General features: G+C 38.0%; 1 protein-coding gene across 1 annotated transcript; it reads right to left on the reverse strand.

Moving 5' to 3' along the window:
* Nucleotides 1-3,440: 3,440 nt before the first annotated feature.
* LOC132651040 (zinc finger protein 436-like) lies at nucleotides 3,441-5,074 on the reverse strand (the record flags this gene model as incomplete). Its single annotated transcript, XM_060376352.1, has 2 exons — nucleotides 5,031-5,074; nucleotides 3,441-3,927 (listed from the first exon to the last, which is right to left on the reverse strand). Coding segments are annotated over exons 1-2 (531 nt in total), but the record flags the coding sequence as incomplete, so codon positions are not given.
* Nucleotides 5,075-19,456: the final 14,382 nt, after the last annotated feature.

A 19,456-nucleotide genomic window follows, 5' to 3' on the forward strand; every position in this document is an offset into this window, starting at 1 on the left:
GGGATTAACATAGTAAAACATGATCACTCTACCAAAAGAAATCTCCAGACTCAATGGAATTACAATCAAAATACCAACACAACTCTTTACAGACCTTGAAAGAACAATTCTCAGTTTCATATGGAAAACAAAAAACCCAGAATTGATAAAAAACATGCCTGTACAATAAGAGATTTCCTGGTGGTAATTTCATCATGGATCTCAAGTAGTACTATAGAGCAACAGTAATAAAAAGTGGCATGGCACTGGCACCTGTACTTTAAATCTTAAAGGGGTGTACATCTACTCATTAATTGTTTTTATTAAATCATCAAGAATCTGAGGGGAAAAAACAAATATAGGGGAATCTCAGTTTTAGAGATTCTCAGTTTTAGACCCAGTTTGAGAGTGCCCAGGCTGCCAATGCTACGTTGGACTATTGTTTCAGCTCATCAACCTTAAAACATCCCTGGCTTTACTATTAATAGTGTACTTTTATTAACTGAAAATTGTTCTCTAAGATTTTTACACCAGAGACATCAGCAAAAACATCTTCCCTGACCTTGTTAAACAATCTATTTTTCCAAAATCTTTCTAAGTATAATGGTGATTGCTAACAATCTATATCCATGGTTCCTTTCAAAGGCAGTGGTTAATTCACTAATCTGCTCTAGTAAACATGTGAAAAGAGATCAAGTATTGTTAATTTTAAATGCCAGTGATATTGCCCAGTGAAGGGCTAGAAGCCTCCTTATAGTTTTCATACACCTCATGTTTTGAGGAATATGGGCATCATAAGGACAACAAGCAGAGATATGCTACATAAGAACTCAAAGTCCTCAGGAAAGACAGTTCTTGGGATTATGCTTCTCCAAGACAAACTCATCATGACTATGCTAACAGGAGAGCCATATTCCATGAATTCTACAGCTGTTCTGCTGTTGCTCCTGCATGACTCTTGACAGGACCACGTAGCCAAAATAGTTTGCCTATATATGGGTGAGGGGGGAGTAAGGTTAGCTCAGGCCCTGGGAAGGAGAATTCAGGGTATTGCATGGGCTGTACTAGCCTGCATAACCAGATAACATGGAAGAAGTGAAGGATTGCTGGGAGAAAATGGCAGGTAGATGTGATTTGATGTGTTAACTAGGAACCTCTGCCATTAGTTCCAGGTTTGAATCCTACTTCTATGGTAACATAAAATTCATAGAGAAAAGCATAGTCTCCATTGGATAGTGATCTTCAAGTGAGCCCACAGAGAAGAAAAGTGACAAAGACAAAGATTCTGTTTTTCTTTTCTTTCTATATATCTTCTTTATTCTCTTTGAGGGAGGGCGGCTACCCAAACTAGACTCAAATTTTTGCTTTTTTGTTTTGTTTTACTTGCTATATTTTATTTTATTAATTGTTTTTATTTTTCACAATTTATTCATTATATATGCTGACTGAGGGTCATTCCTTCTACTTCTACTGGTCCCATCCTCCCTCCATATTCCCCCATTCCCTTTCTCTAGACCACTCAAAAGGGGAGTTTCTCTCCTCTGCCATCCACCCATACTTTATCAGAACAGTATTCAGCTATTAAAAACAGAGAAATTAAATTTTCTGCTCTTATTTCTTTTCCATGGGCCACTGTACTCACCTCAGAAGATTTCATACCATGAAGCTTGCCTGCAACCTTACCTTGAACTAAACACTAAGTATAACTCATTTTAATGAGTCCCATCCCAAGATACTATTTGATTGACCATCTCAAGTCCAGAAACATGTGAAATTTGAAATGCTATGCAGTCTTAAATATTTTATCACAGGCATTTCAGAGAATGTGATTCTCTTGCTGCCTGGAGGGCTGTTTCCCACCAGCCCAGGAAGGCATGAGGGGCAGAAGATGAGTAGTATAAAGCTTGGGAAGCTCACGAGCATAACAGTGGTTAGCCACTCTGGGAGCCACCTCAGAAAGTAAGTTCTTCTTTAATTCCAGAAAACAGAACACAGTGGCTTATATTCCTTGGGGAGTACCTGGGATGCTCCAAGCATAGGTGTAGATAATTGTTTAATACTAGGAAATTCAAGAATGCTAGATTTGCATTAAACAGCACATTCCTATTATATGAATAAGAAGAACAAGAACACAGAACCAAATTATCCTATATTTGAAGGGAGGGGAGAGTTATCAGGGATCTGTGTCAAAGGCCATCTATCAAATTTGATTGGTGGTTTCCGTGTCTAAAGATACTCTCCAGATGAAGTCAGGCAGAGAAAAGGCACCATTGACATGGTTACCCATCTAGGCCAGAAGCAGAGTCATACATGAAAAAGAAAGCCTCCTCCCTCATAACTCAAAATTCAGTGTGGGTTGTGATGATTTTCAATAGAACCCCTGGAACAATAGGTATGTGTACACAAAGAACATCTACAGGCTACCACTGTTGTGTTACTCTCAGAGAACTTCCTGGCTGGTGTTAGTTCACCATTCCCTACATATTCATCCACTGGACTAAAAGTTTTTTTGTGTAAAGTGAGGCAATTGAAAACAGTAAATGTTGAGAATCAGGATTATCAATAAGTCTTCCATAAACACTTTATTATATAATACTGTTGCATTTAATTGATATTTACCATTCATTGTATTCTTTTTAAAAATAAGTTTATTTACTTTAAATTCCAATCATAGTCCCCCTCCCTTCTCTCCCCCAGAACTACCCTCCTTTCCTATTGCCCTTATTCCCTTTCCCCTCCAGAAATGGGAGGTCATTTCCATTGAGCTAGTTTTTCAGTTCTGTTGGATCTCATTGGACCAAAGAACACAAAGGTCTTTCTACATTGCTTATAGTCACAGAATTCCTCTCCAGTAAGATAATTTTGATGATGATGATGACTCTAGATTTGTGCAAGGCCTCACCATTTTAACACATTCATAAGTTCTCGCCAGTATGAATCCTTTCATGAAGATGAAAATTATACAAATGTGGAATAGTTTCGCCTTGTTAAAAGCACTCATAGGCTTTTTGTCCATTAGGATTTCTTTCATGAGTTTGAAATTGATTATGAAGTGCAAAAGTTTATTCACATTGATTGCAGTCAGACAGCTTCTTTCCAGTATGTGTTCTTTTATTTATTAGGAGAAGTTATGTTCAAAGGCTTTGCCACATAGTTATATTCATATGGTTTCCCTCCACAATGTGTTGTTGTCTTAGGAGATGAATATTACATGCAAAGGCTTTATCACACTAATTACCCTCACCAGGCTTCTCTCCACTGTGTGTCTTTTCTTGTTTGTGGATACCACTCTGCTGTTCAAAGGCTTTATCATACTGGGTATATTCATAAGGTTTCTTTATAATATGTGTTCTTTTATGGCTTATGACATGACTTTTTTGTGGAAAGGCTTTACTGCACTGGTTACATTCATAAGGTTTCTCTCCAGTGTGTGTTCTTTTATGTCTTAAGAAAGTACTGTTTTCTGCAAAGGCTTTACCACACTGGTTACATTCATAAGGTTTCTCTCCAGTGTGTGTTCTTTTATGTCTTAAGAGAGTACTGATTTCTGCAAAGGCTTTACCACACTGGTTACATTCATAAGGTTTCTCTCCAGTATGTGTTCTTTTATGGCTTATGAGATGACTTTTTTGTGCAAAGGCTTTACCACACTTGTCACATTCATAAGGTTTCTCTCCAGTGTGTGTTCTTTTATGTCTTATGAGATGACTGCTTTTTGCAAAGGCTTTACCACACTGGTTACATTCATAAGGTTTCTCTCCAGTATGTGTTCTTCTATGGCTTATGAGATGACTCTTTTGTGCAAACACTTTACCACATTGATTACATTTGAAAGGCTTCTCTCCAGTGTGTGCTCTTTTATGCCTTATGAGATCACTGGTATAGGAGAAGACTTTACCACATACAGTGCATTTAGAAGGTTTCTCTCCAGTACGACTGCTTGCATGCCTGCACAGATAATTACCACATGTGAAAGATTTACCACAATCAGTGCTTTACACTAATAAATATATTTATCTATATTAATTAATTTCATAATTTGATCTAATCGTAAAGGAGAATCAAATTTTAAAGTTTTATCATGTTATTTACATTAATGTTTTTTCCCTTTATTAAGGGTATTTTTGAAGATCTCTGTGATGGTAAGAGCATTTGTTACGTGGTTCACTTTTATAGCTTCATTTTTCTATAAGAGTTTTATATATATATATATATATATACATACATACATATATATATTATAGTAAGAATACAGACCTTTACCACAGCAATCCCATTTGCATTGTTTTTACTGTATGAATGACACTTCCTTTGCAAAGTGAGCCATGAGAAGCAGAAGAAGTTCCAAATTCTTAGTATTCATAGGTATTTTCAGCAGTATTAGTTGCTGATGAATTCTCAGTGAAGTTGCAAAACCAATTAATAGTAACCGTTTATCACATTCAGAAAATCTACTCAAAGTGGGGACTACTACAAAATTAATTGTTCTTGGAGAAAGACAGGTACACTGCTTCTTTCAATATTCCTCTGCTCATGTGCCTTACAAACATTGTGACATATGATATACCTATTTAAATTACAAGAATAATAAAGGATTCCCTCACTGAATTAACACAGTTTGTTTTTTGTTAATCATAGACATGTCATATAGGGATTAAGGTTTCTCCACAACAATATTCTTGACTCTCATAAGCTGCTCCTTTCACTAAACTTTACAATATGACTGCATGAATATGAGTAACAGTGGTTGTTATTAGAAAGTTTTGGACACATACTGATCACCTATTCAATATGTATACCTCTTACAATATCTGAGTAGATAAAATGAGACTAAACAGATTGGCAGTTCAACTCAGTAGCTGTAATGTCTATATGATTTAAATGGTATTTTCTGTTACAACATTATTTTATTTTCTTCTATCTTAAGGAATGCCTTGCAAACACAAATCAGATACCTGACATTGAGGTAAATGGAATTGTGAGATCATAATGATGATCAGTATACTTAAAGCAGTGCTGTTTTTACACTGTTGCTTTTCTTTAAAACCTACAGGACACAGCCAGGTGTGCTGCTACGTGCCTTTAATCCATGCATTCGTGGAGGCAGAAACAGGCAGATATGTGTGATTTCGAGGTCAGGCTGGTCGAACAAGCAAGTCTAAGAAAGTCACAGATACCCAGAAAAAATTCTATTTCAAAAACAGAAAATAAAAAGCAGCCAATAAACAAACAAACAAACAAAAAAACACCAAACTTCCAGGACACATTAAAATTTAAGATTTATATCTGTATCAACATGCACATAAATTTACCTTTTATTACTTGTAGAACTTTGAAAATGTTCTTCAATATTATGGTCATCCCAATTGTAGCCTAAAATATAGTACCAGAAAATATATATTATTGGAAATATCATGTTATTATTAAGGCAAAACTTAAATCACTATCTTCTGTGACCCTTAGAACCATGCCTGTTTTATTTACCTCATTCCTCCTCATTCTCAATTGGAATTAAAGAAGAGGATCAATAACTAAGTAAGAGTTGTCTTTTTATTTTAAAAGTGAAAGAAAAATTGCAGTCTTACCTATAGCAGTGAGGTTTTCACAGGTCTCTAGCATCACAACTTTGTAGAGTTGCTTCTGGGAAGGTTCCAGCAAGGCCCACTCTTCTTGGCTGAATTTCACATGGACATCATTAAATGTCACTGAATTCTAAAATATACCATACATTTGTAAAAAAGAAAGACTGGCAACAATATAAATTTATATTTCATTGGCAATATAATCATATAATTCTAATGCTTCTTCCATTTATTTTCTGACACAGAAGTGCTAGTGTTAGACAGTTGGGTGCTGTGCATCAGGCGAAGGATGGGAGAAGAAAAAGCCTAAAGGTTAGATTGTAAAGGAAAAAAAGGCTTGCTTTGAAAACCTGTGTTAAAGGTTTTGTATTGGTTTGTAAGACATTAATATGAAGTAGCCATTAGTTGGGTTCTTGAGTGATCTATGAATCATCTTCAGTTACTTGGGTGAGTAGGTCAGGACACTTTCATGAGACAGGTGGAAGGAAAAAACAGACATATTTTATCTAGCAACAAATGATATGTGGCTATCAGGTGACAGTGAACAGATGGGTGGTGTCAGTCAAAAGACAACATGGCACTGGATATCATGTTTTGACCAGGGATCAGAGATGTGGCATACCAGTATATGAAAATGGGGGCTCATATATTTGTGGAAGGGAAATTGTACTACAGTGAACAGATGGATAAAAATAATGTGAGTGGCAAGCAACAATAATCATAGCTGATAACATCATATTTCTGAGTTCCCAGACAAAAGAAAAGGCATAGAACACATGATTATTCTTTGATCATTGTTTTGTTTATTCTCCTTTCTAAATCATGTATAGTCTATAGTTTAAAAATAAAGATTAAAACTTTTCTATTAAAACATAAGTGTTAATGTTATTACTAAGTCATTTTAGAAGAAAACTGAATAATGAAGTTTAACTATGTCATATCTGAACTCTTTTGAATAGGATATAGCTTTTGAATAGTCATGGTAATTAATGTGGACAAAGACAGAGAGAAGAGAGAGAAATAGAAAGAGAGAGACAGAGACACACAGAGAAATTAAGAGATGAGCAGTACTAAGTACACATCAGAGAAATTTATGAACAGTTACTAACTACAAAAATTATGGACAAGCTGGGTGTATTCTATTATGCCTTAATTCCATCACTCAGGAGGCAGACGCAAGTGTATCTTATTGAATTGGATGCCAGCATTATCTATGCAAAAAGTTCCAGGACAGCTAGACCTATATAGTAAGACAGAGCCTCCCCTAAAATTCAATCAAACAAACATAAAAGATTGAAAGAACTCAGAAGTCTTAACTAAAGCTTGTACAAGAAATTACACATCCACTCCAGTTGTGCATTCCTTTTCCAGAAATCTGCACTGCCCCAGCTTAAACTTTAACTCTAATAACATCTTACTAAAAGGGAATGCATGTTTAAACAGCTAAAAATAGAAAAATGAAAATATTAGCAATGTCAATGCTGATCATAAATAAGCAACATAAGGTAGAAGAGATGGCTCAGCAGTGAGGAGCTCTTGCTACTCCTCCAAATAAGTGGGCTCAATTGTCATTGTTTACCTGGAACCCACTACTATCAGTTCATGAGTTCTGAACACATCTTCAAACTATAGTGAAGATCAGGCACACAAGAGATGCATATTCCTGCATACATTCAAAATACTCATATTCAGTAAAAATTAAAAACAGATCCCAGCTGGAAGGGCTGAACTCACACTGTGTCTGATCAGCAGGGTAGCAGAGACTGCACAGTGACCAATAGTTGGAACTGTGGGCCTCCAAACACCACTGACTGTATTTACCAGGTGAAATGAGAAAAGCAATTGGGTTCAACCTCAGAGCACTCAGCTAATCCCTTGAAAATTTCTTGGGATGTTTTAGCAGGAATAAGGTTTTCAAGCAAATAGACCCAAGAAGCAAGCAGGAGTAACCATTCTAATATCTAATAAAACAGACTTTCACCAAAAATTAATTGAAAGAGATGAGAAAGGGGTAATCCAAGATGGCGGTGCTGGGATGACACTGTCTGAGGAGCAGGGCAGCAATATTGGTACAGTGACTAAGAGGCTGAACTCTAGACCCTAAAACAAAAGCAATTGTGTTTCCCAGGTGAGAGGAAACTCCACGGAGTGGGAATAAGTCGGGTCTACTCTCAGGTCACCCAGCAAGAACCCAGAAGAAACCCCAGGTCACACAGTCACTGGGTCACTTGACCAGAAGCACACTCTTGCATATCCTGATCACCTTCCCAGGCTGAACTGTGCACCCCAGGGCACAAGAGACTGGGAGTCCCAGTCTTGAGAAAACCCCAGAGAAGGAAGCAAGTAGGGCTGACCTCAGGTCAACCAGTCTATCCCTGGAAAAGTTCCTGCAGACCTGCAGGCACAAAGCAGCCAGCCCTGAGTGGGGCTCCAGCTGCCCACCCTACAACTAACTCTCCATCACAGACAGAATTGTGTACCCCAGGGCACTAGAGGCTGGGTTTTCCTGTTGGGAGAAAACCCCACAGGGAGGGAAACAGCAGGTCCCAGCTTAGAGTACTCAGCTGACCCCCCACCACCACTAACACCACACATACGGGAATGTTCTCAGAAAAAGTTCTCAGGTTCCTGTCCAGTCACCAGCTTGGAGCCACCACTCGCAAGCAAGTGCCTACTCACTCCACACGCCCCCTCCCTAACAGTACAGACTGGCTTTTTCTCTTGAGAAAAAACCCAAAGGTGGCAGAAATATCTGGCCCTACCTCAGGACACCTAGCTCTAGAAAAGTTTCTGTTTATCCACAGGCTCCAGGCTCTAGCCTCCTGCTGCACACATGAGAGTAGTGCTCACATACCACTGATTACCACTTGGGTACTGGGGCAGAGAGCCCCAAACTCAGACCTCCAGAAGCCTGGGTTCCCTAAGATCAACACCCAAATACTGCTCCAAGGGAAAATGAGTTTTCCCTAATTAAACTGACCAAACCACAAGGCACCCAGGTTACAGCAGCAGCTCACTAAATTTACAGCAAGAGGGAAGCTGTCTCCAGGACTTCTCTGGATGAGAGGGTAGTTCCCTTTACTAATGAATACCACAATTACTACTCAGGTCTGCATGCCTGAGATGAGCTGTGGCAATTCCTGAAAAACACCTGCCATTCAGTGACCATACCTAAAAAATGGAGGAGAGCTCCTTTGGGAAAAAATCATCTTCCTGCCAAGGTGATTCCACCCACCACAGGATCCCAGGAAGTACCAGAAACTAACCCCAAACACCTAAGATAGCCTAATGGGTAGAGGCTAGCATAAAAGCTCAACCAACAAAAGACAGAGCAATATTGCATCCCTAGAACAAGTTATCCAGGAGCAAGCATCCCTGGAGCAAGCAGCCCTGGATAACCCAGCATAAATGAAATTCAAGAAGATGACCTTACATCTGTGCTTATGAACAGGATAATAGAGGAAACAAATAAACTTCGTAAAGACCTAGATGCAGATAAAGTCAAACAGAATATTGCCATTTGCAAAGAAATAGAAGATGATAAAGACAAAGTGATTGTGGCTATCCTTAAAGAAATACAGGAAGTTGCAGCCAAACAATTTGTGGCCTTTAGAGAGGAAATACTTAAATCCCTGAAAGAAATTAAAGAAACAGAGGATTGTTCAAACAAACAGCTGAAGGAATTGAAGGAAAATAGTCAGAGAGGTGAAGGAAATCAATAAAATGGCTCAAGATCTGATGATAGAATTGGAAAAATTAAAGAAAACACAAATGGAGGAGATTGTGGAGAGAAAGAACTTAGGGAAGAAAACAGGAACTACAGAGTTAAGCATAATGAATAGACTATGAGAGGGAAGAAAGAATCTCAGGTGTGGAAGACACAATGGAAGAAATAGATGTAGCTATCAAAGAAAATGTTAAATCTAAAAAATTCCTGACATAGACCATCCAAGACAACATGAAAAGCAAAACCTAAAAATAATAGGAATAGAGGAAAAAGAAGATTCCCTCCTCCAAGGCCCAGAAAATATTTTCTTTTTTTTTTATTTTTTTTTTCTTTTTTTTTATTTTTTTTATCAGTTACATTTTATTAACTCTGTATCCCAGCCATGTCCCGATCCCTCATTCCCTCCCAGTCCCTCCCTCCCTCCCTCCCTCATCTCCACCGTGCCCCTTTCCAAGTCCACTGATGGGGGGGACCTCCTCCCCATTCATCTGAAGAAAATATTTTCAACAAAATCATAGAAGAAAATTTCCCCAACTTAAAAGAGAGGTCTATAAGAATATAAGAGGCCTACAGAACACCCAATAAATTAGACCAGAATAGAAAATCCTCCCACCACATAATAAACGGTAAGTATACAGAACAAAGAAAAAATACTAAAAGCTGCAAAGGAAAAAGGCCAAGTAACATATAATGGCAAACCCATTAGAATCACACCTGATTTCTCAACAGAGACTATGAAAGCCAGAAGGGCCTGAACAGATATCATGCAGACCCCAAGAGAACACAGATGACCGCCCAGGCTACTATACCCAGCAAAAGTCTCAGTCATCATAGATGGAGCAAACAAGATATTTAATGACAAAAACAAATTTAAACAATACCTACGCACAAATCCAGAGGTACAGAAGCTCCTAGAAGGAAACCTACAACCCAGGAAAGCTAACTACATTCAGGAAAACACAGGAAATAAATAATGTCACTACAGCAAAACTAAAAGTAACCAAGCACACAAACACACTACCACAAGCAACATCAAAATAAATGGATCTAACAGCCACTGGTCATTAATTTCCCTCAACATCAATGGACTTAACACTCCAAAAAAGACACAGACTAACAGAATGGATATGTAAACAAGACCCAACAATCTGTTGCATACAAGAAACACATCTAAGTCACAAAGATAGACATTGCCTGAGAGTAAAGAGCTGGAAGGAGGGTCCAAGCAAATGGACCCAAGAAACATGCAGGAGTTGCCATTCTAATGTCTAATAAAATAGACTTTAAGTATATGGAATCCATCAATGTAATCCACCATATAAACAAATTGAAAAAAAAAAAAAAACAACCACAGAGGATCATTTTCTTAAATGGTGAAAAAACATTTGACAATATCCAACAGTTATTCTTGTTTAAAGTCTTGGAGAGACTGGGGACAAAGGCACATATCTAAAAATAGTAAAGACAGTGTAAAGAAACCCCATAGCTAACATCAAACTAAATGAAAAGAAAGTTAAATCAATTCCACTGAACTCAGGGACAAGACACGGCTACACACTCTCTCTCAATCTCTTCAATACAGTACTCAAAGTCCTATCTAGGACAATAAGACAACTAAAGGAGATCAAGGGGACACAAATTGTTAAGGAAGAAATCAAATATCACTATTCACAGATGATATGACAGTATACAAAAATGACCCCAAAAATTCTACTGTAGTGAACTCCTACAGTTGAAAAACACTTCAGCAAAGTGGCTGGATATAAAGTTAACTCAGAAAAAAATCAGTAGCACTCCTGTATCCAAATGACAAATGGACTGATAAAGAATTAGGAAAATAACACCCTTCACAATAGCCAGAAAAAAAATATATTTTGATGTTATCCTCAACAAGCCAGTGAAAAACCTCTATGAAAAACAAAACAAAACAAAACAAAACAAAACAAAACAAAACAACTTCAAGTCTGTGAAGAAAGAAACTGAAAAAGATACCAGAAGATAGAAATATCTCTCATGCTCATGGATTAGTAGGATCAACATAGTAAAAATTGCCATCCTATCAAAAACAATCTACAGATTCAATGATATTCCCATCAAAATATCAACACAATTCCTTAAGGAACTTGAAAAAACAATTCTCAGCTTCATATGGAAAAATAAACAAGCCAGAATAGCTAAAACAATCCTGTACAATAGGAGATCTTCAGTAGGTATAACCATCCCTGATCTCAAGCTCTACTATAAATTAATAGTAATAAAAACTGCACGGTACTGGAAAAAAAAAACAGAATGGTGGGTCAATGGAATTGAAGTGAAAACCCAGAAATAAACCCATACACCTATGGACACTTGATATTTGACAAAGAAGTCAAAACCATGCAATGGAAAAAGGACAGCATCTTCAACAAATGGTGCTGTTCTAACTGGATGTCTACATCTGGAAAAATGAAACTAGATCCATATTTATCACCCTGCACTAAACTGCAGTCCAAGTTGTTTGAAGACCTCAACATAAAACCAGATACACTAAATCTCTTAGAAGAAAAAGTGGGAAAGATCCTCGATGTCATTGGCATAGAAGGTAATTTCCTCAACAGAACACCAAGAACACTTGCTCTAAGATCAAGAATTAATGAATAGGATCTCGTGAAACAAAAAGCTTCTATGAAGCAAAGAACTCTGTCAATAGAACAAATGACAGCCTACAGCCTGACAAAAGATCTTCACCAACCCTACATACAACAGAGAGGGCTAATAAACAAGATATATAAAAAGATCAAGAAATTTAACTCCAGCAATCCAAATAATCCACTTTAAATCTGGGGTACAGAACTAAACAGAGAATTCTCCACAGAGGAATATCAAATGGTGGAGATTAAATGCTCAATATCTGTAGTCATCATAGAAATGCAAATGACATTCCATCTTAATCCCATCATGGATAATGTCAAAAGCTGAAGTGACAGCAAGCTAGTGAGAATGTGGAGAAAGAGGAACACTCCTGCATTGCTAGTAGGAGTGCAAACGTATACAACCACTTTAGAAATCAATCTGATGCTTTCTCAGACAATTGAAAATAGTGTTACTTCAAGACCCAGCTCTACCATTCCTGGGAGTATATCAAAAAGATGCTCCACCATTCAACAAAGATATTTGCTCAACTATGTTCATAGCATCTATATTTATAATAGCCAGAATAGTGAAACAAACTACATGTCTCTCAACTGAACCACTGTTTTACAGAAATTGTGGTGCTTTTACACAATGGAATGCTATTTGGGTATTTTAAAAAAAGGAAACCATGAAATTTTCAGGCAAATGTATGGAACTACAAATGATCATCTTAAGTGAGTTATTCCAAAACCAGAAAGACATGCATGGTATGTACTCATTCATAAGTGGATAATGGCCATAATATAGGATAAACATACTACAATCCACAGACCTAAAGGAGCTAAATAAAAAGGAAGACCCTATGGAGGATGGTCGATTCATATTCAAAAGGGCAAATAGTACCTACACCAGAAGTGACTGAGGAGAGGGAACAGGATGAGAGCCTAACATACATATCCTTCAAAAGACTACCCAGCAGGGGATCAAAGCAGAGGCTAATACTCACAGCCAAACTTTGGGTAAAACACAAAGAATCATAGAAAAGACTAGGGGGTAGAAAGTAGAAAGAGCCAGATATGGCAGGACTGCCATAAGAAGACCAACAAGGACAACAAATCTGGGCTCATGGGGACTTGCAGAGATTGATGGACCCACCAAAGACCATTCATGAAGAGGAACCAGACCCCTGCTCAGTTATAGCTGATAGGCAGCTCAGTCTCATGTGGGATCCATAGTAAGAAGAGTAGGGACTGGCTCTGACATGGACTCTGTTACCTGCTCTTTGATCACTCCCCCCGGTAGAGGGGGCATTGCTACACCACAAAGGAAGAGAATGCAGGCAGTCTTAGTGAGCCTTGATAGGCTGGGGTCAGATGATAGGAGAGGAGGGCTCCCCCTATCTGAGAATTGGAAATGGGATCAGGGTGAAAGAGGAACAGAGGGGTGAAACCAAGAAGAGACTAGGGAGGGGGCTAAAATTGGGATGTTAAGTGGATAAATTATTTTTAAATTTTATTTATTTATTTATTTACTACAGTTTATTCACTTTGTATACCCACTGTAGCCCCCTCCACCATCTCCTCCCTGTCCCAGCCATTCTCTTTCTCACTTTATGCCCCTTACATATTCTCCTGATAGCGGAGGAACTCGTCCCCTTCTGTCTGAACCTAGCTTATCAGGTCTCATCAAGGATGGCTGTAGTATATTCCTCTGTGGCCTCACAAGAGTGCACCCCCCAGCAGGAGGTGTTCAAAGAGCTGAGTTCATGTCAGAGAATAAATTATAGAAAAACAAATTTAAATTAAAATGAGTTAAGTTTGAATAAAATAAATAAATAAATAAATAAATAAATGAAGTCTTAAAACACGAACACAACAGGTAGAAATAATGTCATACACATGAAATTCAATAACTCAGAAAGCTCAGACACTGTTAGTGTCATGAATACATGCCATCCTAAGAAATTAAATACTGTCTGCCAAATTTCAAATGCAAGATGTGGATGAAGATCAGCACAGCAACCTATGCTTACATATACAAAACAAAAGAAACAAACAAAAAACCCAAAATGCTACATCCCAGGCTCAGCAGCCAATGTTGATGTTGATGTTGATGCCAGGCATGTTGTTCTAAATTTAAGCCCAACACTAAACTGGAGTTAGATCTGTAAGTTCAAAACCTTTTTGGTCTACATACCAACTTTCAGGACAGCCAAGGCTACAAAGAAACTTTCTTCAGTGTTAAAAACAGAAACATGATCTTCTCTGGGAGATTTTTTGATTCAATCAAATAAGTTCTGACCAAGTTTATTATAGGCTTATTGTCATCCCATGATGAAAATGTAGTCTAACTTCAATGATCTTAAAATTCTGCAATAGCTCATACACTGTTCAAATAAAAGTTCACAGTCTCTTCTAACACACAAGATAATCTCTTGGGTACCACATCTTGTAACATCAGAAGCAAATTACATAATTCCAACATAGATGCACAGAATACCCCTTTCCCATTCTTGTAGAGAGGAATGTGTACATATTTTAGGAAGACTGGACCAAGGAAAGAAGATCAGCAAGGAAAACAATAAATCCTGATGCTGTTTGAAAGGCTTAGATGGTCCTATCCCTGAAACCTCTCATACATCCCCAAGATTGCTTAATTCTACTCCCTATAGGCAGCACTATATGGTAGGTGTCTCCTAACTTAAGTTTCTCAACATCTTGTAGTGTTAAGGTGCAACTCAGTCTTCACCCTCACTGCTTCATGCAATGAAACTTTACAGTATCTTCACTGGTAATCTGACTCTGCTAAACACTGATGGCTGGCACCGGGCTGAACTGAAGCTACAAAGAAAGAATCTATTACCTTAAATTTTGCATCTTTCTTGTTTCTAGAACCAGCACAACATGGGTGAGCCTGTCAAGTTGGATTCTACATTAGGGTGGACAAATTGGGATGGACGGTGCCACATTTGGACCACTTTTGGAGCAGGTTTTATATGAAGTTCCTTCCTGGCACTAGGAAACACTTTGCCTACCCCTTCCATTAATAGAAGAATTAGCAGTGGGGAGTATTACTGTATGGACACCATCTTAGGCTTCAAATCCAGAACTAGGACCTTCTCTTTGATGATGATAACCTCCTTGAAATTTACTGTCTGTTTCAGCACGTGACTGCCATCTGAAACTACCTAATGATGCTTTTCTCAACAAACCAAAAACTATGTTTATTTCTGCTCCACTTGTCTCTTTCTTTCACTGTGGTCCTGAATGTCTCGCTAACAATAACCATTTAACAGATTTAGTATTCCAAGTAAGAAATGAAGCCTGATATTTTTTAATTCTAACTTACTCAATTGCTCAGGGCTTGGGCAGCATAAGTATGATTTTCAGTCAAAATATCACACAAATGTCCTCTAGCTTAATTTTTCATGGAGTCTATTGTCCACTGAAATCCTCCAACCTGAAATTACTCTGTCTGCATTACTCTCAACACTCTGATCTACTAGGTCCTACCAGAACAGTTGATGAAGCTCTGTATACAGCTTTCTAAAGCTTTTGCCATCTTAAATCCTGATGTTTTCCACATTCCTTAAAAAGAGAACACTCCTGATGCTCTTTAGGTGGATGACACCTAAATGAACATCAGTGCAAAGTCCCAATTTATTTCTAATATCAGAGATTAGACCTCTACTCTTGCCTGATGCATCTAAAACAAAAAGGGGGAACTGTAGAGAGCTGTGTAATGCTGCGCCTTAAAGATGGAGCTGGTTTCCACCTTCCACCTTCCCGGTCAGTGCTTTCTGTCATGAACAACTCCACATTTGGCTAAGGCTGAGGATCTGGCTTGCTTCCATGTATGTGGACCTATCAGCATTGCCCACGTGGCATGCTGGAGTTGGCTACCCAGAGGCTATTTAAGCTGTGGGCTGGCTTTCCCCAGGGTCAGATGATTGTTCAAGGTTCCTGAATAAACTGCATTGAAAAAAAAAGAGAGAGAACATTCCAAGGTTTTGTCCAGCAGTGAAATCACTCTTCCCATATATATTTGTTCTAATTTCCTACTTTGTTCTGTGACTACATCCCCTAACCAAAAGACTGTCAGGTCATGAATGTGTTTATTCATTGAGTCTGGTACTGTCAGATCACAGTCCATCATTTTGGGAGCTTAGCATGGAAAGTCAAGCTTGAAGAAAATTAAGGCAAAAGCCATGGGTAAATGTTTTCTGGGTTGGTCTCTTGTTTAATCATTGTCTCATGCTCAGGTAGTTATCTTATGTGGGCCAGGCCTACTTGCTTAGGAATATTGCATCTCTCAGTAGAAGAGCCTTCCCACATCAACCATCTGTCAACACAACCTCTCACAGATATAGCACCCAGCTTCTCTGATGAGGGCATGCTGTTAATTGAGGCTCCCTAAGATGACTGTAGGCTTTGAAATCTTGACTATTGAAGCTAATAAGGATAAAGAGACAATATATGAGGAAGTTTTAAAAACTCAAAAGCAATGTGTTAATACTATCAGTCACTTACGTAGCAAAAATTGAGACATTGATGAGTGCAACTTGAAAACACAGATACACCAAGAAATGAGGAGAGGCAAGTCTTTAAGATCAATAAGAGTGAAGTAAAACTGTTTCTCTAAATTAAGTCTCCAAATCAACAAAAATTCAAGGAATTAAAACATAATATAAATTTTCAGAAGGCAAAAATATGTGAAGGTCTATGACTTTTGAGAGAAACATTATAGTTAGATTATAACTAATAAAATCACACAATATACATAGCATCCCTGCCAAAAGGAAACACAAAGATAGGCCTATAAATATAACACAGTCCTATAAGCAAATACAATAGGATTATAGTCAAAACCAAAATCAAAGAACTCACTGGCCATCACTCAACTTCTGCATTCCGGTTCTTTCCTTTGCCAACTATAAAAATGCATTGGAGGTTTAGGGATGTTCCAATTGAAGAGATTCCATTAAAGCATACAAATGTTTCAACATTAGAAAAACTAATTTTGACTACTAAAATTAACTCATATTTTTATGATAAAGAAAATGATGTCTGCTAGGATCACTCGGAAACCATATTGTATTCTATGACTCATGATTGGGTATATGTCTGCATCAGTGTGAGAATATATAACCTTTTAAAAGCCAAGTAGAAGAAAGCAGATTTTTAAAGAAACAGTGTGTTTGTATTATACACTTAAACACCACCTTTTGCACCAGTTGCTGTAATGACCAATATCATCTTCATGTACTTTGTTTCGAGATCTTTTTCTTGTGTTTTCAGCTATGTTTGTATATTCAGGATGTGCTGTGGTATGTGGTATGAATAAATTCCATAAAAAATCCAGGCAAATAATAATCAAACAATTGGAGGAAACCAATAAATTCCTTAAATAAAGCCATGAAACAACAAACATTTGAGGGATATGAGGCTTTGCTGGATTAGGGTGAAGTCTGACATCTCTGGATAGCCACTTATTTCCATTCAGTCTGTGATGGTGAACTCTGTTTTCTCAGTGAAGGGCCTAAAAATCTGCCTCCTGATCTATATGACCATGGGTCATATAAAGAGCCTCACAGAGCCCTCAGGGTAGATTATTAGGCAAACCCTTTTCTGTGAAGAAAACTGCTCGAACAAACATCTGGGAATTCCTAGAAATGGATCATCCTGCTAAGGATCTTTGTCTTCAGCAGTGACTTTCAACTGTACTCAGAGATTTTTTTTTCCCACATATAGGATAATTGAGTACTGTGTTCTCCTTCTTGTGACAGGACCTTGCTACTTCATGGAAAATGAGGCATGGTAGCATTATATGTAAGTCAAGTATCCTTGACCCCTAAACCCCAGCAAATCATATATTTATCCTCAAAATCCTTCCCTTTGCACAAAGTTTATAAGTCCCTGACTTCAAATAAACAAGTTGCAGGTGCATGCATGCTGACTGGTTGTATGCCACCTGATACCATCAGCCTTCCATCATTGCCCCTGATATTCATCATTTATCCCCCTCTGGGCCTGCTCTCTGACCCACTGGGCCTAGGCCTCACTGGATCTGGGTCTCACCAGGCCTATGTCTTGGTTGCAAGTCAACCAAACATGGACTTTCACCTGTAACTCTGAGGTGAAAGTCTTCAGAGCAAGGCACAGCAGCTTAACTGAGAATGGTAAGACTTTGGTATGGTCATAGGTTCTGGAACACCTGAATTTCCACTACCACTACTACAGGATAGCTGCCTGTAACAGTCAATAGAAATTTCATTCCTCACTCTGGCTTAGTGAACATGAGTGTTGCCCTAAAGTGGTCTAGCTGCACTTGAGAGAAATGGAACCACCATTCTCCATCGGGAAGCTGATCTCCAGGCCTCTCCCAAATGGAGAATGACAGAATGAAACACATTCTGGAAATATGGAAATAGAAGCAATAAAGAAAGCACAAACAAGCTGGCCATGATGGTGCACACCATTGATCCCAGCACTTGAGTAGGCAGAGGCAGATAGATCTCTGTGACATTGAAGTGGGCCTGGGCTAAAAAGCAAGTCCACCAGAGCCAATACTACACAGAGAATTCCAACTTCAAAAAAAAAAAGAAATTTATTAAAAAAAAAACAAAAAACAGAAAGTTAGGGAATCCTGGAAATGAAAAATTTAAAGACTACAACAAGGAACTACAGAGGCAAGGTTCACACTCAAAATAGAGATCAAGAGAGAAATATATGCAGTGAAAACAAATAGAAGAAATGGAAGACAGCTGTGTTTGTACACTCCTTTAATACCAGAACTCAGGTAGGCAGAAACCAATGGACTGTTGGGAGTTCAAGGCCAGCCTGGTCTACAAAGTGACAGCAAAGGCTATAAAAACAAACCTGTCTGAAAATAAAATAAAACTACAGTAAAAAAGAATAGAAAAAAGACGAAATAGATACATGTGTCAAAGAAAATGTGAAATGTAGAAGTTCTCTACCACAAAACATCTAGGAACTCTGGGATATTATGAAAAGACAAAACATGCTCATGGTCAGATTAGCAGAAGAAGGATGAGATCGAAGGTAAAGAAGATATTTTCAGCAAAACCATACAAGAAAAAAAATTAACCTAAAGAAGAAGATGCCTATCAAGGCACAAGCAGCATACAAAACACCAAAGAGACCAGAAAAGAAAGTCCTCTTACCAGAATAATCAAAACTCTAAACATACAGCACAAGGAAAGAATATGAAAAGCTGCAACAGAAAAAAAAAAATAAAACAGACCACACTAACCAACCAATCAAACAGACAAACCAAAACAAACAAAAAACAACCAAGAAATAAATAAAGGCAGATCTTTGAAATTAATCCTGTGTTCTCAGTAAAGATGCTAGAAGTTGAAGGGCTTAGACAGTGTGCTTCTGACTCTTAAAAAACTACAGAAGCCAAGACAAATTACTAACCATGCCCAGAAACTTTCAGTCAGCAAATGGAGAAAATAAGATGTTTCATAAGGTCAAATTTAAACATATGTATCTATGAATGTAGCCCAACACAGGGTGCTAAAACAACCACC

This window comes from Meriones unguiculatus, assembly GCF_030254825.1.
Source record: "Meriones unguiculatus strain TT.TT164.6M chromosome 13 unlocalized genomic scaffold, Bangor_MerUng_6.1 Chr13_unordered_Scaffold_39, whole genome shotgun sequence".
Classification (NCBI taxonomy): Eukaryota; Metazoa; Chordata; class Mammalia; order Rodentia; family Muridae; genus Meriones; species Meriones unguiculatus.